The sequence below is a fragment of the Gobio gobio genome (genome assembly GCF_949357685.1).
Source record: "Gobio gobio genome assembly, chromosome: 16".
Lineage (NCBI taxonomy): Eukaryota > Metazoa > Chordata > Actinopteri > Cypriniformes > Gobionidae > Gobio > Gobio gobio.
Genome location: NC_137109.1, coordinates 48,773,045 through 48,799,151, shown reverse-complemented (window position 1 = coordinate 48,799,151; position 26,107 = coordinate 48,773,045). Strand labels below are relative to the sequence as shown.

General features: G+C 38.8%; 2 protein-coding genes across 2 annotated transcripts in view; both read right to left on the bottom strand.

Annotated features, from left to right (window-relative positions):
- LOC307139892 (glutathione S-transferase P-like) overlaps positions 1-26,107 on the bottom strand; it is a 729,649-nt gene that overhangs the window by 74,598 nt on the left and 628,944 nt on the right. The gene's annotated exons all lie outside the window — the stretch shown is intronic.
- Positions 1-26,107, bottom strand: part of trpc3 (transient receptor potential cation channel, subfamily C, member 3) — a gene marked incomplete at its 5' end in the record, with an annotated part of 99,363 nt that overhangs the window by 44,788 nt on the left and 28,468 nt on the right. Inside the window, 3 exons of the mRNA XM_079839801.1 lie at positions 1,523-1,739; positions 3,973-4,137; positions 15,107-15,292. Of these exons, the coding sequence (XP_079695927.1) occupies positions 1,523-1,739; positions 3,973-4,137; positions 15,107-15,292 (568 nt within the window). The remainder of the gene's footprint in view (positions 1-1,522; positions 1,740-3,972; positions 4,138-15,106; positions 15,293-26,107) is intronic.

The window sequence follows — 26,107 nt, the reverse complement described above, 5'->3', positions numbered from 1 at the left end:
TTATTTGACGGACAGATGCATCTTTTATGGACTTCAAAAACAACAATTACTGCTATTATAAAGCTTGGAAGAGCCAGGACTTTTTTAATATAACTTTAATATAATTATTTTATTTGTCTGAAAGAAGAATGTCACATACACCTAGGATGACTTGAGGGTGAGTAAATCATGGGCTAATTTTCACTTTTGGATGAACTATCTCTTTAAAATAAAGGCCTTCTGAAGCGAAGTCATCCATATTGAAAACTTTACAAACTGTAATCTCTAACTTCAGCGTATGACGTAGGACGCAGGCATAGCGCAAGTTCCGGTGATGAAGGCAGAAGCGGAAGTGCAGAGGATAGAGCAAAACAAAACTTGGTTCTCACAAGAACGCCGGTCTCTCGTGAATGTGTGTATGACAGTTAGCGGAAGTTAGAGATTACAGTTTTAATTAAATATGGATATTTTTTAACGCATGGCTTTGCATCAGAAGGCCTTTATTAACCTCCGGAGCCGTGTGGAGAACTTTTATGATGGATGGATGCACTTTTATGACTTCAAAACAGAAACAACCATTCCCTGCCATTATAAAGCATGGAAGAGTCTGGACAATTTCCCATATATCATGTAGATTGAGTGTTTTTTGGTAAAGGGCGTTTGTATAAGTCCTGGCAAGTTCGCTTGGGGCGGTACTTTCGCCTACGTCTAGTGTGACCTTTTCGACGTGATACCATAATCCGTGGTGCTCCGCAGAAGAGCACAAGATGAGCAATTTCGGTTAAAAACTATATACATTTTAAATGTTTTTTTTTTTATTGTCCGATGGTTTGTCTAGATTAGACCCTATTCCTCGTCTGGGATCGGTCAGAGCCTCTGAAGCCCTTCCTTTGAAACTGCATTGATTTGGATCTTCAACCGTTGGTTGCCTTTGAAGTCCATTATATGGAGAAAAATCCTGGAATGTTTTCCTCAAAAAACGTAATTTCTTTTCGACTAAAGAAAGAAAGACATGAACACCTTGGATGACATGGGGGTCAGTAAAATATAACAACATTTTCATTTCATCAGACACCTGATATAAAGTGGGACCGAAAAGGCTTCACTGTTTTGGAAACAGATGGTCAGTCATGCGACTAAAAACTGTAGTAATGTTAGCACTAGTCTTAAGAAAACACATTTCGTTCATTAACTTCAGAGATCATTGGCTCTAATCCACTCAAACCCTCACTCTCTGCCAGTCTCATAAGGACAAACGATTGAGAGCTTCATTGATCATGTCCTGGAGTGAGGAACTCTATTTCGGACTGTGCAGGGAAGAAATATATTAGTCTCTTAATTAAATGTCCTATATTACTAAAACTGACCATTTTATATATGAAAGAACAGCCACACATGAGATCTCTTCAATATCTCAATTGTTTCTCCTATTCAGTAATGAGATCTTCAGGTGAGCAAGCAAGTTGTGCAAGGGGATATCATGTAGTGTTGAAATCATATAAATGAAACATCGATTACAAATGTTGCCAATGTCGTGCATTACCTGCAACCCAGATCATGATGAGTATTTCTGTCCAGGAGAATTGTGTGGTCTTGACCCTGAAGATCTGGAGCGGGTAGTCGGTTACGGTGACGTTGGGAAGGGTGGTGATGCCTTCAAACCGATCGGACGCATTGAACACCAGCAGACACAGGAAGATGATGAAGGAGGCCGCATGAGCAACAAACTTCATAAAAGGACTGCGTAGAACTTTACCAAGCTGAAAAAAAAACATGGAAAAGAACAACAGCAGATCAACAAATATGTTTGATCACAAACACAGACTCACTACACTGAGAAAAAAAGGGTAGGATTTACTTTGACACAATTTTCACTCAGGGAGTGGCTGAAAACAGAGGGAGTGGCTGAAAACAGGGGGAGTGGCTGAAAACAGGGGGAGTGGCTGAGAATAGAGGGAGTGGCTGAAAACAGGGGGAGTGGCTGAAAACAGGGGGAGTGGCTGAGAATAGAGGGAGTGGCTGAAAACAGGGGGAGTGTCTGAGAAGTATGATTTTCCAGCTCGCTCCGCTAGTGGTGAAGGAGATGGCCAAGGCCGGCTACACACTGCAAACGTGGCGGCTGCGTGGGGTTTTCTGTGTCTTTGCACACCAGAAGCGTGTCTGACACGGCGCTGCTGCTGCTAGGCGACGAAGTGGAAGGCCTATACTTCATGTTAAACATAAAATATACAAATAAATATTTATATAAATATATAGCCTACTGATACAGCAAAGACAACGTCGGAACGCGGCAGTATTGACGGTCAAATAGGCTAAAAAAAATGTTTTTCTGCATTGACAGGTGCAATATTTGAAAATTGATTTTATAATTTTTTTAAGAATTACAATTATATCTGCATTTATGTCAACCTAGAGACTTTCAAATGTCAAAATGTAATTAATTAATATGCATTTGTGTCAAAATGACCTATTATATTTTGCCAGGAAACGCTTCCAACACGCTTGCGTGTCGCGTGAAAGATAGGCGTCGGTTCTATTTCTAGCATGCACGCGTTTTCCGCGCAGCTCGAGCCGCGCTTTCTCACGCAGGCAGTGTACACGCTCTAACCTGTAAACATGGGAGCCAAAATAAAAATGGACACGCCACGCTTGCAGTGTGTAGCCGGCCTAAGGCGAATGCTAGTGATGCTAAGCCGATAGTTGTTGTTGTCTCCCCTCATACGTCACGACCAAACGTTAGCGATTGGTTATGGCAGATCCAGAGTGACTCTGGGCAGATCCAATAGTTTTACATTTCAACAGAGTACCGGCCTTTAAGGAAGTTAACGCTTGTCATTGGAGAGTGGCCCGACTCTCTGTACAAATGAAATGTGCGAGAGTCTGGTAGAACAGGCTAGACGCTTTCACTGTTGGCTGTAAATTTGACAATGCTCAACCCCATTGGATCAGAGCTCTGTCAATGCTTTGGCAATGTAACGTCTTTTTACCATGACAATAAAGCTAAAAATTTGCCTTTGAGGATGTCTAAATAAATATTCAAATGCACAACCTATTGCAAGTAATTATGTCTGAAAACACTGTTCCCAGGAACTAGGAATAGCCCTGTTTATATAGGACTATACAGCCATCTAGTGGTTACACCTTGGTATTAGAGATGAAATGGTGCATTTAGAAGTAAATATTTAGTCCTGTAAAAATACAAAATAGTATTGAACGTAATACTACTAGCCACTTTGGCGGGTTAAATTTTATATAATATAGATTTTTCAATTGTAGTCTTTTAAAAAGGCATCTGAAATAAGTGCAACAGTGTTTTCACTGTTGATACATACCAATACTGAAATATCTGAAACACTTCTAATACTCATTTTCCGCAGAACAGATACACAATACAGATGTGCTTTTTTTTTCTCTCTCTCTCTCTCTCTCTCTCTCTCTCTCTCTCTCTCTCCGACAGCGAGTTGACACACAAACCCGCCTCCCCTCACTCACTCGTTTCGTTTGCTCCGGATGAGTATTATTGGTGCTAAATGTCTTGAATTTCGGTGTGGGCTGGCACGTATTCCCGCAGATTTTGTTCTCACACCCAAAGTGCGTGCACATAAAGCCGTCTCTCAGTACTAAATTGAGTTCTTTTTTTTGTTGCTTATTGTGCTTAAACAGTCAATTACACACAAAATAATGTCAAAATGCCGTTTTTGGTGAGTATTCACGTAAACACAGTCATGTTTTAAGTGACTGTAAACTGTTGAGAAAGAAAACGCATGTGTAACAGTATAATGGATCCATGCATCAGGTCTAAAAATTGAGGCCAGTGAAAATGCTGAGTGGCTAGTGACTTATATTTATATATATATATATATATATATATATATATATATATATATATATATATATATATATATATGAATACACTTATTCTATATAAGCTGGTATTTCTGCTAGATTCTTGTTAGGTTTTGTGAGGTTCAAGCTTTTTTAAATGCATCTTACCTTACTGCAAGGGGCGAACCAGTACCCTACAGCTAGCAGAGGGAGTCCCAGCGCCACGACCAAAACCACCAGACACTTCACAGCTGTGGTTTGCTCCCGAAGACCAGACAGATTCTCATACCAGATCGTCAACAACTGCTGCTGACAGTTCGGATGAGCCACAAACTGAAGAGAGAGACACACATTTATGGTACAGTTAAAATCTACCCTACTGTTCAAAAGTTTGGGGTCAGTATATTTTTATTCATATTTTTATTTAGCAAATATGCATTAAATTGATCAAACTTGACAGTAACAACATTTATAACGTTACAAAAGATTCTATTTAAAATAAACTGCTGTTCTTTTAAACCTTCTATTCATCAAAGAATCCTGAAAAATACAACGTATCAGTTTCCACAAAAATACGAAGCAGCACAACTGTTTTCAACACTGATAATAATCAGACATTTTTCAGAAATAATCAGAATATATGATTTCTGAAGGGTCATGTGACACCATTGCTTTTTACCTTGGATTATGCAAACTGGTTAAAGTTTGCTGTTTATCACTGTAAACAATGTCTGGCACGGCCATAAACATCTTTGTTTGAAACTATGCCTTTGCGTGCAATGATTGCATTTTGCGAAGTTTGCTCAAGATGTCACCATAGCAACAAACCATCGAGACATCCCAGCACACACGTGACTCATCTGGAGCGGATGACACAGAAAAGGATTCTGGTCATTATTATGTTATGTGGAATCACTGACAAATTAACTTAGAGAGAATGCATTATTCCTTTCAGCAGGAAGACCAGAAGGACAGAACAGAGAGAATGTGATAGCAGTGGTCCAGTCCTGATCTCAGCACATCTTTCTCCATAGATGTGTATTCTGACAAAATACAACTTTTTGTAATACAGTATATAAATAGCAAATATGGGTTATTACAGTTAACCTATATATAATACATACACTGTTGCCAAAAGTATTGGGCCACCCCTCCAAATCATTGACTTCAGGTGTTCAATCCCTTCATGGCCACAGGTGTATAAATGGGGGGGGTGGGTCGTAGCTTCATCGGAATGGTCCGAAACTTGGTGACTTTATTGCTACTTGGTATATGAAGGCCCAAAAAATTGGGGACAGGATTTGAAAAGTCTAAGTGGTGGTAAAAAAAAAAAATAGTCACACTCAGGACCATTCCGATGAAGCTACGATTTTTTAAATTTTTTTATAAAACGCAAGATCCACTATAGTGTTAAAAATTTGCTATTGCGTGATAAAAATGCTCAATGTGTCCACCGGATGGCACCGATTTCATTTAAAAATTGCTTTCATGAGGCCTAGGCTTGACTCTAAAATGAAATACAGCTTTAATAAAATAAAATAAAAAAAATTATATATATATATTTATATATATATATATTAAATGGGAAAAAATGGGTCATAATTATTGCATAAATATTAATTATAAATCATAAAATTATCTCAAAAAAGAAAAGTACAAATATTATTGAACAAAAATATATTTCATTTTTTAATCTTAACCCTGAAGGTCCTGAGTGTGACCCATAAATGAAGAACCCCAGAGGGTTAATGCTTCAGCATTCCAAGACATTTTGGACAATTTCATGCTCCCACATTTATGGGAACAGTTTGGGGACGGCTCCTTCCTGTCCCAACATGACTGCGCACCAGTGCACAAAGCGTCGCACCATAAAGACACGGATGAGCGAGTTTGGTGTGGAGGATCTTGACTGGCCTGCACAGAGTCCTGACCACAACCCGATTGAACACCTTTGGGATGAATTAGAGCGGAGACTGAGAGCCAGGCCTTCTCGTCCAACATCAGTGCCTGACCTCTAGAGGGCAACAGTTGATCGGTTGCAATCTGCAAGCGATCACCTCATTACCGCATGGCACAAGTTCTGCTGATCCTGCAGCCAATGAGATTGCTGGTTCAAAATTTGAATAGTCCGGATCAAAAAAACGGTTCACCAGTTTGTTTACGTAATCTCGCAATGATGTCACACATACGCAATGCTATTATTAAAGCACTCAATAATGGTGTGAAACGCAGATGTTTTACATCTATGGTGAATAAACTAGTCTTAAATAAACTCACATTTTCACATAAACCCATAAAAAAACTTTCATTTCAGCCCCTGATTCATGTCAACTGCTCAGTTTATGCTGGTTCTGCACTGGTGACTCAAGAACTGTTGCAACCATTAACCGACTCTTGAACTGCAGTCAGAGTAATGCTGTTGACATGAGAACTACTCCCATCGGATCACTGTTATATTTCCAGTACTTTTCAGCAAATGACATCAGAAACATACTGTCACAATTACGTTTTTTCAGGTCTGCACCTGTTCTCGTTAGTCCCCGATTAGTTAATCTTTCTCCACCTGTGTCTGTTTAGTTCCCTCATTCACCCAGTGCATTTATACTCCCTGTTCTGTTCATCCCTTTGTCAGTTATTGCTTGATGTCCATGTGAGTCTACAGTAAACGCTATTTTGACCGTATCCTGTTTCCTCATCTTTCTTCATTGGCTACCCGTGACGCATACATTTTGCCCCCATTTAAGAAACCCTCGGCAGACATTTCTCAGCATGTCGGACATGCCTTAAAGACTGTTCTCAGTTCAGTATACTGTTGGACTAACCAGAATGCTGAACGAGTTGGCCAAAACCGGCATCATAGGATCATATACTCCTTGATATTGGCTCGTCATATAATATCAGCAAATTGCATCTTGCTGATCACTTTTTTAGTCCATTAGTAACAGAGCATTTTGAAGCAAAGGGTTGAAGTTTAGCCTAGAAATCTAGACGTACCCTAGCAGTAGCAAATGTAATTTGCAGCCAGGGCGTCTAGCAACTCTCCGTTGGCTTGCAAGCTGGAAAAACCAAACTCTGGTCAGGCCAATCACATCGTGTATAGAGTCGGTGGGCGGGCTTAACATAATGACGGCAGAGTTGCAGCGGTTCTGCGTGCTACTCGTAAACAAAGAAGCTGACGAACAGTGGTCTTTCGAATCGGCTTTGGCCGCGACTCTGGAAGACTTGGAATTAAGCTTTTCTTAAAGAAAAGAACGGCACTGAAGTCATTCTTAAGAAAGGAAGATGTGTTCGGAGTTTTGCAGACCGGATACGACTAAAGTTTAATCTATTAACAGCTCCGCTTCACCTTCTTCATTACTCTGGTTTGGTTGTAGCGCTATCCTATTGCGTGCAGACGGAATCTGAAAGACAACCGTTTATCCCGCCGTTTGGATTGAGCCCTGCCAATGGTGTGTTCCCAGACCCAACATCTAATGTCTAACTAGTTAGTAAAATAGCTGAAATCATTCACAGATTTTTAAAGATGCTTGTTATGAGAAGTTTAGTTATTTTGCAACCAAAGTTCACAAAAACCCTCTCCATTCCACCCCCAGTGTCCAATCCAACACGTGTTTTCTGGGCCACGTACACACAAACCGCCTCCTCCCGTGTGACGGCCAGTCTGTATTAAGGTAGTAGGTTAATTAATTTCAATCCTCAGAGAATAACAGGTGTTAATTTCACGGCTGTCCTATAAACCCCTTCCTGCCATAAATTATGAGGCTCAGAATAAATGACTTGAAAATACATCTACATAATTATAAGAAAGAATGTGAACTCAGGACGAAAGAATGGCTATGAATAACAGGCCACAATTACATGACTGAGAAGAGACGGAGAGAGAGAATGACACATCTTAAAACGGGGATAGTCAGTTTTAATAGATTCGGTTTCATTTAAACAGCGTTTAGCATATTTCATAACTGTTCATGCATTATCTGCACGCTTTACGGCTAGCTTGCTGTAAAAAATTTTTTTTTACAAAATGTACCATATAATGTTTTTCTTGGGCCTGTACCATGGTAGTATCATGTAGCATGTAAACTGCCCATTTCATGTAATTTATATTTCACAATATTAATCTTTTTGATCATATTAATGAAGCCTTGGTGAGCATAAGATCCGACCGGTGAATAACACTGATTATCTCTTCATCACCTGTTAGTGGGTGGTATATATTAGGCAGCAAGTGAACATTTTGTCCTCAAAGTTGATGTGTTAGAAGCAGGAAAAATGGGCAGGCGAAAGGATTTGACAAGTTTAACAAGGGCCAAATTGTGATGTATTCTATACTTTCCTCACATGTATAAATGTAGTAAAACATGGTTGTCATTTACATTAAGTGCAAATAGGCCGCCTTTTTCACCGAAGGTCTGGCTGGGTCAGCCAAAATTATGGAAGACCCCAGGTTATTTGCAAATGGGCCTGAGGTTCGAATCCGCCTTTTGCCCAACTCGCTCTACTCCATTTTCCCATCACTAGGGTTGGGTACCGAAACTCGGAGCCAATATGGCACTGGTACCTATATAACCGTTATGTAAACTGACCGACTCAGAACGCAGATTTTGGTGCCTTATTTCGGTGCCATTTAAGTTCAAACGTGCTTTTGCACTTTGGTTGGCGCCGAGCAAGAGACAGACGCGCTCAGCGCTCGTCGTTTTCAACCACATCATGTCTATTTTAGGTTTCAGACATTTAAATGCACATAAGTACTAGCAAAAAACACACACTGATGTTTATGGAAGCGGCAATGACAATCCTTTCAGACAGTTATAATTTGACCACATGTTTTATTCATATCAGATTCCCATTACACAGTAACTATACAGTTTACTCTATTCTCCTCCCCGTTCAGCGGTCACTTACTTTCATGTATTTCGTGAGACAAGGACGAATATATGTGTTATAAATTCGACAGATCCGATTCTCGGCGGCGGCGCCCATCGCGCATTATAGATCAACTTACACACATTTACTCACACATATTTGAAAATCAGAATATCAGATAGTTTGTGAATATTTTGAATAAAAAAGAAAAAAGAAAATAAACCCAATACAGCTGAGCTGTCATACAGCGCTATCACGGTTACGTGTGTCATGTGAGAAGCATGAAGCGTCGCCATGGAAACAATAAGGCGATGCGTTCTACAATATTTAGCCAGAGAATATATTCATATTTCAAAATAAAGCTGAACCTTGAAGATGGTTTGTAGCATACCAAGACTACTTTGCTGTTATTAGTACTGTAGTGTAACTGTTATTTAGTGTTAAATTAGGCCTATTGTAGTAGGGTCAGGTGCCTTAGGTTTTACTGTGAATTTGTTAAGTAAATTGTGTTGTATTTATTTATTTTTATATATTTGAGTATACTTTAAACTTTTAATAAATGGTTCAATTTAAATAATTAACAAAAATTAAATAAAAGCCATTCTTTAATGTCATCCACCTCGTTTTGTGGCTTAAAAAAAAAAGTATTGGTTCAGGCAAAAAAAAAATGATACCCAACCCTGCCCATCACATAGAAATTCTTTTTAAAAGGCTTTTTTTTTTCAATAAAGTGGAAATAAAGCATCTAACATGTGTTTAATAATAAAGTGTTAGGGGAAGATGCCCCTCAAAAGGTCTGTGAACGGCCCTGTTTAATATATTTTACCATCCATTCAAACAGCATCACACTAAACGCTGGCACTCTGTCTTAATAACTGAGCCAAAATAGTTTAAATCCCATGAGAAGGATCACCAGACATTAGTGTAATTCTCTAAACTGCATCTGCCTTCCCCACGATAACATAATCAGCGCAGAGTCTCGGCCTGCGGCGGTTCTCTCACTCCAGTCATCTGTAAACAGGCGCCCTCGAGCTACAGCGAAAACAAGACTTTTCCATCTGATCCTCTGAGTGAGCGAGTGTGGCCTGCAGCGACAAACTGCTCATTACAACTAAACTATCACTGTCAAAACATCTCTTCCACTCACAAGCATCTTTCTGTGCCTTAAAAGACGGCTGATGGTTGTCTAAATGTTTTCAAAAACCTACTTATTTTCTGCAATGTTCACTCTTATTACTTCAAACATGTGGTTTAACTGCTGCGGTTTCCTGAATAACGTCACAGCAAGGTCATGAAAAACGTTTTTGATTTTGATAGATGGTCTGAGATAATTCACTGGAGTGTGTGCGTGAGGAAATAAGATGCATTGGTCTTGTCAAGAGCAGCCGTTGGGGTTTGGGGTTTCTGCTGATGAGTAAATGCTACTTGGATTGAGTCCAAACAGCGGTGACACGGATCCTTGAAAAGGTTCCTGAGGTGCCGTCTTCCTCTCAGGTTACACTCACATAAAGATGGCTCAAGCTTTCTCAACAGCCTGGCAAAGTTCCAATCTGATTGGCTGTGAATCAGGATCCACAGGTTTTTATCTGTCTGCTGGGTAACGCAACTACCTCGCCATGCAATCACTGAAACTGCACCAGAGAGGGCCATTATATCTACAAGACAAACTGAAGCTGCAGGAACAGTTTCTGTCTCTCTCATGCGGTGCATAACACCTTTGCCCAGTACCCCGCTTCATTTCCCCACTATTTAGACTAGGGCTGTGCGATATAGAAGAAAAATGCGATACGCGATATCCTTGTTAAAGCTACACTGTGTAACTTTTTTAGTTTATTCTTAGCTAAAAACACTTAGTTCTTTCAAAAATATGTGCTCATTAATGTATATTTACTTCTTTCAAGTAATAAAGTATTCTCGTAAGTTTATAATATGCCATTGAAAATACATACGGGTGAGGGGTTCGAATGCGGGTCGCCATGTTGCTCCTTCATCTTCAAAGTACATCAGCCAAAGAGGGACATACCCGTAAATTCAAGCTTTGCCTTTCGAGTTTTAACACTCGATGGCACCGTGTCGAATGTGGACGAGGTCGAACTGGAAGCCATATTAATCTTGAACTAAATCGGCCACCGTAGGAGTTAAAACAAAATCGGAATTGAGAGGAAGAGAAACTAATATTCACTGGATGGTCATATACCTTTTCACCGCTAGATGGGGGAAAATATCACACAGTGTAGCTTTAAATAATGTGATATTCGATATGGTGATACGATATTGCTTTAAGTTTGTAAAACCTATTTAAATTATATATAAAACTGAGAATGATCCCATTTATGCGTTTCACATTCTTTCTGGGAAAAGAAAGCATCGCTACAACTTCTGAAAGTGACCAGCAGTGTTTTAGCACAAATTAATGTCACAAATCTGACAATATAATTTTAACATCAATGTAAACAAACAAAAAATGTACCAAAAACTCTTTGCTTGACTTGGTAATATATAGTTATATCACCACTTTCAGAGAGGCGGCTTGTGTGCACCTTCGGTGTGTGTCAGACAGCAGACAGCGCAAGTTATTTTTCGCAAGTTATTACGTTTAAAGGGGTGATGAATTGAGAAATCAACTTTCCTTTGAGCCTTTGATATATAACAGTTCATCGTGATATAAGAATATCCTGCTTTTGTAGGCTTTTATTGACACCAGGCCCAGAAAACGCGAGATGTCGACCACTGACGTCATAGAATGCAGAAGCTCCGCCTCAAGCTCCGCCCACCGACTCGTGGAGCTAAACGGGTCGAGATACCGAGCAATAAACATGCCGGTTCCAGTTCACGTGTGTAAGACATTGTGCGTTTGTTTGCTTCATTTAACCGCAGAATCGATTGTAAACAAGACACAGGTCGAGACTGGATTTGCAGACATATTGAGATTAAAACACAATGCTGTGCTTCTATATTAGAGCCGACAGGAACGGTGCAACACACTTATGTGAGTAAAACATGTTTTTATATGTGTTAGTATTGCATTGTTACAGATCGTTTGATATCTATTGATGACATACCTTATCATGCGGTCACAGGCTGGAGAAGCTGTTATTGGTTCATTCGGGATCAGACTCGGACTTGTAACACCAGCTCGCAAAGGCCAAAGTCCCGGGGCTATGTGTTTTTCAGACGGGCTATCACCGGCCTGCCGACGGGCTATCTTAAATAGTGAAATAACATTCCTTTCTTGCTCGCACGCGCGGTGTACAGTTCGCGGTTATATTCACTGATCGGGCGGGCCAAGTAATAAAAAAATAACATTCCAATCAATCACGGTTGGATGAGAGATAAATCATTGTGTTTGTTTGATAAAGATATTTTTTGAGCCCTGTGAGAGTTTCTCCAGATGCTTTCAAAACAATCCTCACATGTACTGAGGAGAGCTGAAGCTCATTAAATATGCACATCTTATCCAATCCTAACCGTGGGCGTTTACTTCCAAGTCTTCAGTGCGGCACGCCCATCAAAACCGAGCGTTTCTTTAGAGAGCCTCAAAACCAAGGCAGAAAATAGACTATTACTTATTCATTATGATGTTTCTGAATGTAAAAACCACACAAACATCATAAGTTGACCTCAGACAACAGTATATATATAGATAAAAAAGCCACTTCATGACCCCTTTAATAACTCTTTTTAACGTCAAGCAAGTCACATAAGTAACAGTCGTGTGCCCAGTCTATTCTCTGCTGTATGCGTCGACCTAAAACGTACACTCTTCACAATGTTGAAGTAGCCTATTAAAATCATTCAGATATCGCGTGCCGTTGCGATATGTATATTGCGATATGTAGATTTGCGATTTCGATAATTTTGATATATTGTGCAGCCCTAATTTAGACAAAAACTGATTTTTCTGCTGCAGAATTTTTTAGAGTGTATATATACACCTTATTTAAATTCTATTTGATTGGTATTTGTTATTATAATATTCAATCATGCGAAAAAAATGCCACTAAATGCAAAATAAATTGCATGACTTCCTTTTAGAGCTTTTTAGAGTTGGGGTACTCGAATTGGACTCTAGTACAACTTTTCACGGACTTTTCCATTTTTCTCGGACTTGACTCGGATTCGGGCGTTTGCCGAGTCCAAAAGAGCCCAGGGATTCGGTGCAATATATTCGGGATTGACGGAATTGTCACTGGCCAGATTGGGTCAGTTAAACGTAAACAGTTGGGAGATTTACTGACTCTGCCACTGAAAACATTGTTGTTGTTTTTTTCTTGTTTTTCCCAAACAGGCATTGTTAGGCGGAGCTAGTGCGAATAGCACTTGCCAACAAGAAACTTTAAACAATACATCATTCTTGCGTCTCATTACTGATCACTAAACCATCACTTGTTTACTACTCCTTAAAACCTACGAAGAACTTAATGATCGCGATACGATTCGCCCAATCAAATATTTCTTTTTTTGAAGGGACAATACAGCCAGCCAGCAGAGCCATTCATATTGCTGAAAGTAAACAATCATCGCTTTATGACTTTTAATCTAACCCTTCTCAGGCATAAAGCGACCACTGAACTAATCACCATAACGTGGACGGCTGACTCTAAACTCATTTCCTAACGCGACCCAGAGCCTCACACTCCACGTCCCACTGGGAGCGTTTAGGGCTCTCATCTTTAAATGACACTTCATGTCAGGGTGGCTCGCCGCTGAAGCGTGCCGCTGTTAGCCTGATTAACACTTCATCGGATTACGTCCCTGAGAGTGTGTTGGGTGTTTGGAGGAGTGGACGATGTGTGTGTCTGGCACAGAGGATTAGTCACACTTCAACAATAAAACACAAGTGAGTAATTGTGGGCCTCTTTATCTTCTTCTTGTCATTATATTCTCAGTGAAATTCACAGACCCAAATATCTCAGGGAAGGTAAATTGTGTCCTCAGAAGAAACCAGAGACAGATCAATCAAAGCAGCTTTGACAAACACCAATCCTCATGGTTCCTGATTAATGTTTCAGCAGATGAGCTATTCATAAACACTGATTACAAGGTCATTTTAAAATTGCATACTGAGGCTAACAACCTCCAGCGATGCTGTGGTTAGTAAGAGAAGTATGCGGTGTTGTTATGAAAGCATGAGATATTTGCCTTTGTGTGTGTGTGTGTGTGTTTGTGTGTGTGTGATTGATGAACTTTAAATACACATAAGGATTATGCAGTAAAACAACACAAATTAATCTCGGCCATTTCTGTCGGAAATCATTTTGATAAACTGTATTGCTGTCAGCAGTTTTTGTGAATTGATGAGCTTTGAATTTACTGCAGCAAAATAAATGCAAAAATAACACACACACACACACACACACACACACACAAAAACACCACAAGTGAAAAGTGTGTATGTTTTGAAGTCTCTTGTGCTAACCAAGGCTGCATTTGTTTGATCAAATAATACAGTACAAAATAATATTACAATTCAAAACAACAGTCTTCAGTGGTCACATGATCCTTCAGAAATCATCCTAATATGAAGATTTAAGCTCAAATATTATTAGTTATTATTGGTACTTAATCATTAAAAATGGTTATTAAAACGAGTTTTAATTAACATGTTAAAACGAGTTTTCCTGCTTCTTATTTTTTGTGGAAATCATGATTATTATTATTTGATGAATGAAAAAAGTTAAAAAGAACAGCATAAAGAAATCTTTTATAAAATTATAAATGTATTCACTTTTGATCAATTTAATGCATCCTTGCTGGATAAAATTATTATTATTATTTTTTTAACTGCCCCCACACTAAAAGAAATATTCATTGAATTTACTAGAACATTTTATCGTAAGTGGTCGCAATCAATTTATTTTATCTCAATTTAAACAAAAACACATGCAATTCACATAAAACCAATTCATTTTTTAAAATTAAAATACTAAATTGAAATTATTTAAACGAGCAAAAATGTATTATGCTTAATGTAATCGGGCCATAATAATTTTTTTCAGTGCAAACTTTAATTTTAAACATTGATAATAATCATAAATGTTTCTTGAGCATCAAATCCTCATATGAGAATGATTAGTGAAGGATCATGTGACTGTGAAGTCTGGAGTAATGATGATAAATTCAGCTTTGATCAGTGGAATAAATGACACTTTACTATGTATTCATATAGAGAACAGCTGATTATATTGTAATAATATTTCACAATATTACGGGTTTACTGTATCAAATAAATGCAGCAATAGCAGAAGAGATTTCATTCAAAAACATGAACAAATATTTAATCAGTAGGCTAATGGTAATAAAACAAATCACACCAATTTCTGTCCAAAAAAAATCCTATTCATAATCAGTATCATTTAGCTTTCCTATAAAAAGTATCTAAACAGCCTTAAAAGTGTAGTGTTATCTGCATTGGCATCATAAAATGGACACTTGCCTTCTTAACCTCGTATTTAATGGCCAGTTTGACTCGGCTGAGCAGGGAGCGATGATGCTGGCCTTCCTCCAGCTCGGCGGATATATCTCCGTTCAAGATGGCCTCCACCTCCTCCGTATCCCTGCACAGATCCAAAACTCCAACCACAAAGTCTTTACACTGCATAGACAGCTTCCTGTAGTCATTCTGTAGAGAAGGAGAGAAAGAGCAGAGGAGGTTTGTTTGAAGAGACCATATTATGCCCTTTTACAAAGTCTTGATGTTGTTTTTGGGCTCTGCTAGAGCAGGTTTTCATGTTTGAATGTTGATTATTTTCCTCATATTCTCCATTGTTGCAGCTCGTCTCTTCCCAGTCTGTCAGTAATGCTCTGTTTAGTTCCTGTCTCTATGAAGCCCCTCCTTCTGAAAAGCACAATGTGCTCTGATTGTGTGTGAAAATGGGCAAAGAGGCGGGACGTGGGCGGAGCTGAGGTGACGTGATGACTAACAGACAGCAGATAAATGGCTACCTGTCACTCAAAGTGGCCCCGCCCTTAATTATGCAGAACTTTAAGGCTTTATATAATGTAAACGAATGAGTTATAAGAAAATTCACCCCCCTCACAGTCGCCATGAAGGGCAAATTTAGCCGTCTAGACCAAAACCACAATTTGTAACAGGATCTAAACAGGTTTTATTCTGTTGTAAAGTTGGGCATTTTAACATGAGCTCAATGAGATTCTGCTCCTTCTGGAGTCTGTCTCTAGTGGCCAGTCCATGAACTGCAGTTTAAGTCACTTCCGCATTGGCTTCAAGAGAAACTGCGGGAGGTTACCGCTTGGTTTCAACACACTAACTAACTGACTCAACCAGGCCCCGCCCCTTTATTCTGCGTATGAATTATTAAATGAGGAATATTGTGACGTGTTGGTTCCCGGAAGAAAACTCAAGACTACAATGGAGGCGTTTCAGGAGTTCAGAAACACTGACACTGATATAGAGAAGAACTCCCGCTGGAGGGACGCTTTCATGCTCAAACTGCAACATTACACTCTAAAGACAGATGAACATGGACAAAAGCATGATAGGTCCTCTTTAAATGAATTCACCGTCCACAAGGGCCTTTCAGTCGAAAAGGTTGTCAGACTCAACCACTGCAACATCTGACTCAAGGGCATCAGCAGGAGACGTGTCAGAATCCATCAAACGGTGCAAAAACACCTGAGAATGAATGACATTTTCTGATCTAGGATATTCTGGCAAGATTTGCTATTTTATTAAACGGGATATGGTTCAGTTTGTGATCACACTGCAATTATCTTTGGTTTTGGCCATATCCAGTCAAACCACAATGTATTCAGACAACTTCAACATTTTCTCACATCGTCACAGTTTATTCGCTATAGTTTATAAAATGGTAATATAATATGACAAGAGCTCAGAGTTAAACTGTGTCAGAACACATTCATCTCTGATAGAAAGGTGTGTAATGGATTAAAAATCAACCAATTCAATTTAAGTACATAATTAGATAATGCCAATTTAGTTCAGACAATGACCAAGCAATGCTTCATTTTGTTCGGTCTGTGGTGTCAAAGCTCACATTAGCAATTAAAGAAAAAACACTTCAGAAAAAACATGCTCAGCTCAAAGTGTCTGAATCATTTTGCTCTCCTCACTTACAGACATGAACTATAGTGTCCTGCACACAACAGTGAAACATTATATCTGCTGTCTGGATCATGTTTGGTTTGACTGTATATGTTCTGTTGTTGTTGTTTTTTTAATTGTATTGTCTGTCCTGGATTAGTAAATTATTCTATCAGAGAACTGACTGTTGATATCAAAACATTACCATAATTCTAGACCATTTTCCACTTGTTCATACATAAAACAGCCGGGGAGCGGCAAAACATGATTTGACTAGAAAAAGCATTTGGACGTTTATACAAATGTATTAATGTAAGAGAACATATCAAGTCAAAGTTGCAGACTTTTCTCTTCACAAACATGACTTTTATTCATCATGTCTGAAGTCTCATGGCCTTATTTTAGTGATCTGAGCTCATGGTCTGAAGCTCAGGGCGTGTCCGAATCCACTTTTGCTAGTTTAACCCTCATGCACTGTTCGATTTCTGGTTACACCCCTTATGGTCCGGGTCAAATTGACCCTAATTGGATTCAATACAATTCCCCAAAAATCACACTATGAAAAAACACATACAATCAGGTACAAACAATTAACTTGTAATATCAATACTTTTCACACATTACAAAGAATAAATATCTGAATTTACGATTTATAAAAATACTTTTAACCATTTTTATTTTTATTTTTAAGATTGGCCCTTAGGACACTTGCCTTTATACATTTAGAACAATAATATCTTAGTCTAAACCTAAAGTAATCTTGACCAACTATATAGCATTTTAAAGCTTTCAGACTCTAATTTTCATATTTGGTGACTAATTTTCAAAAGAGATGACAGAGCAGTAGATAAATAGCGATAGATTCGTCATTTGTGATGCGGTAACAAACTAGAACGCACGTTTTGACCCTTTCCATATGTTTTTTTTATATGCATTTTAGAGATTGAATTCAAATCAAATATTAACATTTCTGCCCAAACTACTTCTGAATAGGATGTCTACTTCATAGATATTTTGAAAAGTATGAAAATATAACGTTCAGATCACTCAAACCATATATGGAAATCGAAGAGTCTACATGTCATCTAGTGGAAAGCGTTGGTATGCGCACAAAAACTTTTTTTTGTTTTTTGAGATATCAACCTAAAATTTGGTACAGAATTTGGTCAGATATTTAGCTTTGATTTTCTTGAGGTTTTAGAATTTAACATGTTTTGTAAAATGTATATTTTATATAAAATATAAATATATATATGTTATATATTTTCATGTTCATAAACCTCTATAACTTGTTTTAAACTTTACTTTTACGACTTATACAGTGATGGCCGATTTCAAAACACTGCTTCATGAAGTTGTTAATAGTTGAAGAGCTCTGAGATACAACAAAGTGTTTTGTATTTTGTGGCTGTACAGTTGCTTTTGAACAGCTATCCTATATGGGTCAAATTGACCCACAAACAGCAAGAGTGTATACAATTTTGATATGCACATTTCACAACGCATTATCATGTTGAAACTTTGCATGCATGTTAATGACAATGAGAAAAGGTCACACAATTTCAAGAAAAACAATGTAGGTTAGATAGTATTTCAGATACATTGAAAAAAGAAATTATAGCTAATTTTTACCATTTGTGGCATACAAAAAATATTTCTGTATTGAAAAAATGGGGAAAAGCTAATTTTTTTTGCTTCATAGGTTAGTAAAAAACTAAAATAACAAAATATAACCAAGAAATGTTATTATTTGGGGTCTCTACAATTGCCTTACAACATTAAAATATGCCAATAAGTCAAATTGACCCGTGAACATCACGATAGTAACAGTAAATGTGTGTGTATATGTCAAAACACATCAGCGTGTTGAAACTTTGCATGCATGTTCATGACCCTAAATGAGAAAAAGTCACAAAATTTAAAGAAAAAAAAAAACATAGGTTAACTGATATTTCTTACAACTTAAAAATCAAAACGGGTCAAATTGACCCGCAACATAACACAAGGGTTAACCACGGAAAAAATGGTCCAAAAGGGTTGTACCCAGGGCTTGACATTAACTTTTTTGCTCACCAGCCACTGTGGCTAGTTGTTTCCCAAAGTTACTAGCCACTCAGCATTTTCACTAGCCACAATTTTGCGGTTGGGAAATTACATTTGATATGATTAAAATTGACTTTGGCATGATTAAATTACTTGATTTTGAGTCATTTTACTTGACTTAGAAGATGCAAAACCCTTTCAAACTTACAAATGCAGAGTCACCACCCAAATCCAGACCTACATTGTATATCAGCTGGTACTATGTGCAGGTGGGCAAGGGGTGGGCAATATGGCTATATATAAGTTAGGCTATATAAAAGAACAAAAGCAGCAAATTACAAAAACAATAATAAATACAAATAAAAAAAATGTCAGATACAGTAGGTTCATTTAAAGGGTTAGTTCACCCAAAAATGAAAATTCTGTCATTAATTACTCACCCTCATGTCGTTCGACACACGTAAGACCTCGGTTCATCTTCGGAACACAAATGAAGATATTTTAGTTGAAATCTGATGGCTCTGAAAGGCCTCCTTTGGCACTTAAAAGGTACTAAAGACGTCGTTACAAAGTCCATCTCACTACAGTGGTTCTACAATAACTTTATGAATCGGCGAGAATAGTTTTTGTGCGCAAAAAACCCCTAAATAACGACTTATATAGTGATGACGATTTCAAAACACTGCATCATGAAGCTTCGAAGCGTTATGAATCAGCGTGTCAAACCGCCAAACTGCTGAAATTTGGCGATCCAAACTGCTGAATCGACTCACTGATTCATAACGCTTCGAAGCTTCATCATGAACGGATGAACGGAGGTCTTACGGGTGTCGAACGACATGAGGGTAAGTAATTAATGACAGAATTTACATTTTTGGGTGAACTAACCCTTTAATATTTATACATTTATTTAACATCTGTAGTTGTTTGATTAACATTAATGACACAAATCCAGACATTTTGACATGCATGTGCGTGTATTTGACTATTCAGGTGCAAGGAAAACTGATGGCGCGTGCGACACAGAGAGAGTGCTTCTGTTGTGTGTCATTCAGCGCGATTCTGCCTATCCCACCTTCACTAACTGCAAGTTAATCGATAAAGAATGGTAATTGAATTGTAATTTTGTGATACAACGGTCTTGGTATTTCATTTGGCTGTAGGCTGAAATTATAGGCTATTCAACCCACCAAAGTGGCTAGTGGGAGTGGCTGCCTTACCCGCCACAGCTGAAATCTACCCGCATTTGGCAAGCTGGCGGGTGTTAATGTCAAGGCCTGGTTGTACCTAGTCTCTTAATTAATCATTGGTGTGTTTAAGGGGATAACAGTGCATGATCTAAAAGGGTTGTGCCTCGTGTGCCTCATCACACCCATAATGAGTCATGGGTGTGTTTTGGGTGTAACGTGCAATAAACCAATCAGAGTCTCATCTCCCATTCCCTTTAAAAGCCAGTTGTGCTCGCACCATGGCGGATTCACTATTGACATGAGGAGAGACTGAACGCTTCTCCAGAGAGCAATCAATGATTTTTTTATATAAAAAAAATGTGTGTGCTGCTGCACATCCCTGTGTGTGTAATAATCAGAGTGTTTGCGCGTTGTGCACCACCTATAGGCTTGTATTACTTACACACCCTTCAAATAACACAAAAAATACTGCGCTATTGACTTTAGAGCAGGTTTGTGTTGGTCAATGGTCAGGCGTTTTCAGTTCCTCCCAATAGCAACACTCCAACAATGCTCCTGAACACACCTGGTTTAACAGATGCGCGAGTGCATTTGCTATTTAAACAACGTGATGCTGGACGTAAAAATGAGAACTGCGTCGGGCTGAAACTAGCTAAAAACACTTGCGTCGCGACTGGCGCCACATTGCACCGGTTTGGTTCGTTTCTAGTGTGAAAGCATTTTCTGTATGGCTCTGACTTTCAGACCATTTACAGGAAATTCCTGTTTATGTTTAAATATTATAATGTTATTTTAAAATGTCGTCTCGGCTATATTGATTATGAAAAGTGAAAAGATGGCCAATATGTCAGAAGACAGAAAGTCAGAAATGATTTTGACCACTTCATTAAGTTTTGTTTTGTAGAAAGCCTTTCTTTAAAGTGAAATTTGTTTGGTATAAATTGTATCTTAATTTTAATTAATGTCTCATCAGCCAATTGCCTGGATTTCATAAATAAGAAGCAAATAGGCTATAGTAGACAACAATCGTGACATGGAGGCGCCGGAGCGATCACTTGCATTGCTCTTGAACAAAAAACTCAGCAGCTACTTGCCTGACAGACAGGAGATATATGTGTAGAGAAAGCTTGTAATGTTTTAAACGAAACAATTCGAAACTAAAAGAAATAGCAAGCAATGCGCACTGTTCACTAGTGGCAGCAATGTGTCTGTTCATTCATTCTCGTCAAAGACGCGGACGTCAGACGCATGTCCGTTTACAAACCAATCAATGTCCAGATGCCGCCCACATAGATGATGACGACAGGACGCAAGTGTGTCATGTAAAGTGCTTTAGTGCGCTCGCATAATTGCAATGTGAAACCAAACCTAACCCAATGTATAAAATGTATCAAAATATGAACTTTGGTTCGGACCTTGGTGCGGACTTTCAGATGTGAAAACGCCCTTAAACGATTGCATAATACTTTCATGTTTAACAGGTCATTTCAATATTTTCTCGTGATCAAGGGCCCTAGATTACACCCGGCATACGACGCAAGTGTTGTTTTTGCTAGTTTCAGCCTGACGTTGTTCTCATTTTCCAGTCCAGCGTCACGTTGTTTAAATATGAAATGCACTGGCGCATCTGTTCGCCCATGGGCGTCTGGTCTGAACACCAGGTGTGTTCAGGAGCATTGTTGGAGTGTTGCTATTGTGAGGAACTGAAAACGCTGTGCCATTGACCAACACAAACCTGCTCTAAAGTCAATAGTGCAGTATTTTTAGTGTTATTTAAAGGGTGTGTTAGTAATATGAGCCTATAGGCGTACACTCCTATAGCAGCACATACACATGTCAAATGTTGAAAATAAAAGGATTCCTCTCTGGAGAAGCGTTCAGTCTCTCCTCATGTAAATAGTGAATCCGCCATGGTGCGAGTGCAACTGGCTTTTAAAGGGAATGGGAGATGAGACTCTGATTGGTTTATTGCACATTACGCCCAAAACATGACTCATTAAGAGGTGAGGAACAACCCTTTTAGACCATGAGCCAGCAAAGTGCATTCAGACACGCCCTATGGGCACCATAGAATGTTTACAAGCTGCTTAATTCATAAAATTTAATTAAAATTACAAATGAATTATGAAACTAAATCTATAAAATGATTGCATGATGGAACCCATAAATTCCATATGATACACCTGACGGAATCCTTTAAGGTTCCATTTAGAACCTTTTTAGAAGAGTGTGTGTCTACTGATATTCAGATGTTGCTTAAAATAAAGAAAAATACAGTTTTGGGTCCACTTAGAATATTTGACATTGTTAGAAAAGTCTTTGGAACAGAAAAGAGTTCAATCATACCATAAAACAATAGAAACCGGTCAATTAAAGTCAACATGAAATCAAAACTCACCCTATTTACAATATGCATTACTAAGCTCAATGTAAATGATTCACATGTGCATATTTCAAAGAAAAAAAATATCAACCCTTCATCAAAATCTAGTACAATCTCTAATATTAATAAAGTGACGGATTCTTAATTCTGAACTATTTCCGATTGCAATGAACTGTTAGAACTCTAGAAGATGATCCTGGTTATTGATTCACTTGACATGACTAGCGGTTTCATGAGAGTCTATGTATTTATGACGGAATTATTAAACCAGAGCACCATACATATTTAACCAAGCGGTAAAGTCGATACCTCACTCAACTCTTGAGACCAAATGCTTCTTTGCTTCATTTAAAAACCTCATTGTCATGATTGAATACGCCTTATCCAACAGTGTGTAGACCTGCATCAGGTAGATGTCATATCAGTGTGATCTCCCAGCATGCACTGCTGCTGGGGTTCTGTTTAAAACATGACATGCTGGGTGCTTTATTGTTCTCTGTGGGATTCATTATACCTTCTCAAAGCACCAGGACGACAGCAAACCTCTTATCAGCACGAGAAAAGCAATATAACTGACCATATGTTGTATGAGAATCATGATGGTTATCAAAGTGGGTCATGGGAGTGTGTGATGAGTGTACAATAGCTGACCAAATGTGACATTTATTTGCTCAATAAGACACAAGGTAAAAGTGTACACCAAGAACTAAAGCAATATTTAGGTGAAGAGCACAAAAAAAACATAGCCAGGTCACATTTCACTGCAAATTAAAATAAATAAATACAATATTATATTTAAAATATTATAGATAAATACATAATTCTATTAAAATGAGGTCTGTCACACAATTCATCGCATTTAATTGCATCCAAAATAAAAAAGTTATATATTTAAGATATATTGTATGCATATACTGTATATAAAATGTATATCATTTTTATTGTATATAAATATTTTATACATAAATATAACAATGTTTTATTAAATATATACATGCAAGTGCATACATATAAAAATAATTGAGATTTATATATATACACACATATATACACACACACACACACACACACACATATATATATATATATATATATATATATATATATACAAATCTCAATTATTTTATATTTATGCACTTGCATGTATATATTTAATAAAATAATTATACACAGTACACACACATATATTATGTAAACACAAACTTTTATTTTGGATGCAATTAATCACGAGCAATTGTTTGACAGCACTAAAAAAATATATGAAATAATTTAATAAAAAATAAAAATAAATAAAAAACACTATTTTCATGACAATAAATTACAACTTTGCGTCCAGATGTTTAACTTTTCATTTGATTCTCATAATTAAAATCTGCATAATGCTGTACCACCTTTATGATGATTTAAATAAAAATACAAATCCTTACATAATAAATAAATACTTAAAAATCACAAAAGATTTAAAGAAAATGCAGATTTGCATTAAAGTTATGAGTTGTTTTCAAATGTCAAAAAATAAGTTCTTACAAATAATAATTTAAAAAATATATATAATTTTTAATATCTCTTGAAATATGACCTGTTCTTGACAGCCTTTTGGAGATTCACACAAAATGAATTATTATATACACCGATCAGGTCATAACATTATGACCACCTTCCTAATATTGTGTTGGTCTCCCTTTTGCTTCCAAAACCGCCCTGACACGTCGAGGCATGGACTCCACTAGACCCCTGAAGGTGTGCTGGGGTATCTGGCACCAAGATGTTAGCAGCAGATCCTTTAAGTCTGTGCCTTCTTCCAATAGTGCATCCTGGTGCCATGTGTTCCCCAGGTATGTGACGCACACGCACCCGGGCATCCAAAAGAAAACGTGATTCATCAGACCAGGCCACCTTCTTGCATTTCTCCGTGGTCCAGTTCTGATGCTCACATGCCATTGTTGGTGCTTTTGGCGGTGGACAGGGGTCAGCATGGGCACTGGTCAGCGGCTGTGCCGCCCCATACACAACAAACTGAGATGCTCTGTGTATTCTGACACCTTTCTATCAGAACCAGCATTAACTTCTTGAGCAGTTTGAGCTCCAGTAGCTCGTCTGTTTGATCGGACCAAACGGGCATCAATGAGCCTCGGCCGCCCATGACCCTGTGGCCGGTTCTCCACTGGTCCGGTCCTTCATGACCCTGTGGCCGGTTCTCCACTGGTCCTCCATGACCCTGTGGCCGGTTCTCCACTGGTCCTCCATGACCCTGTGGCCGGTTCTCCACTGGTCCGGTCCTTCATGACCCTGTGGCCGGTTCTCCACTGGTCCTCCATGACCCTGTGGCCGGTTCTCCACTGGTCCTCCATGACCCTGTGGCCGGTTCTCCACTGGTCCTTCATGACCCTGTGGCCGGTTCTCCACTGGTCCTCCATGACCCTGTGGCCGGTTCTCCACTGTTCCTCCATGACCCTGTGGCCGGTTCTCCACTGTTCCTCCATGACCCTGTGGCCGGTTCTCCACTGTTCCTCCATGACCCTGTGGCCGGTTCTCCACTGGTCCTTCATGACCCTGTGGCCGGTTCTCCACTGGTCCTTCATGACCCTGTGGCCGGTTCTCCACTGGTCCTTCATGACCCTGTGGCCGGTTCTCCACTGGTCCTCCATGACCCTGTGGCCGGTTCTCCACTGGTCCTCCATGACCCTGTGGCCGGTTCTCCACTGGTCCTTCATGACCCTGTGGCCGGTTCTCCACTGGTCCTCCATGACCCTGTGGCCGGTTCTCCACTGTTCCTTACTTGGAGCACTTTTGATAGAGACTGACCACTGCAGACCGGGAACACCCCACAAGAGCTGCAGTTTTGGAGATGCTCTGACCCAGTCGTCACAATCTGGCCCTTGTCAAACTCGCTCAAATCCTTACGCTTGCCCATTTTTCCTGCTTCTAACACATCAACTCTGAGGACAAAATGTTCACTTGCTGCCTAATATATCCCACCCACTAACAGGTGATGAAGAGATGATCATAATGTTATGCCTGATCGGTGTATCTATCTATCAGTGTTTTTTGTGAATCAGTGAACTTTGCATACAGCACATAAGCAAATATACAACATAATACACAATTCTGTCTGAAATAACAGCTCTTGGACTGGCACAGAGCTGAAGAGAGAGCTCAGATTATCTGAAGTGAGTCTCCGGCTCTACACTGATCGAGATCTACAGCGACTGACAGTCTAACCTTGACATAAAAGCTGAATCAGCAAGCATGACATTTAGTTACTGTTAGTCTGAGTGAGTGAAAATGATGTAGTCAAACATATTTACCAGAGTGAAGCCATTGTGCTGAGATGTCTCTTTATTACGATTCTTTTTATCCTGTCGACGGCGGCAGCACACACACACAAACACACACGCAACAGAAGTTAAAAATGCTGTTAAAATGAACATAAATGTTAAGATAAGAGATGCAGATATAAGGTGAACTCAGAGAGTTCGGGATGGAGGAGGAAGTTTAAGTCTGACAGCTCGAGAGTGGCCACGTTCACACAGCAGGTTCATTATGACTTTTCTAAAGATATATCGATACGCCCTTTGAATATGATCCCAATTAAAGTTGCAGTGTTTTTTGAATGATAGGAACCTAGATTTTTTGATCTGATTGTTTAGGTAAGAACTTTATCCACAGATATTTAAAGATGAATCCCCATTTCAATGGATGGAACAATGATTTGAAGCTATTTGCAAAATCTCTCCACTTTGGACCCTCACCCCC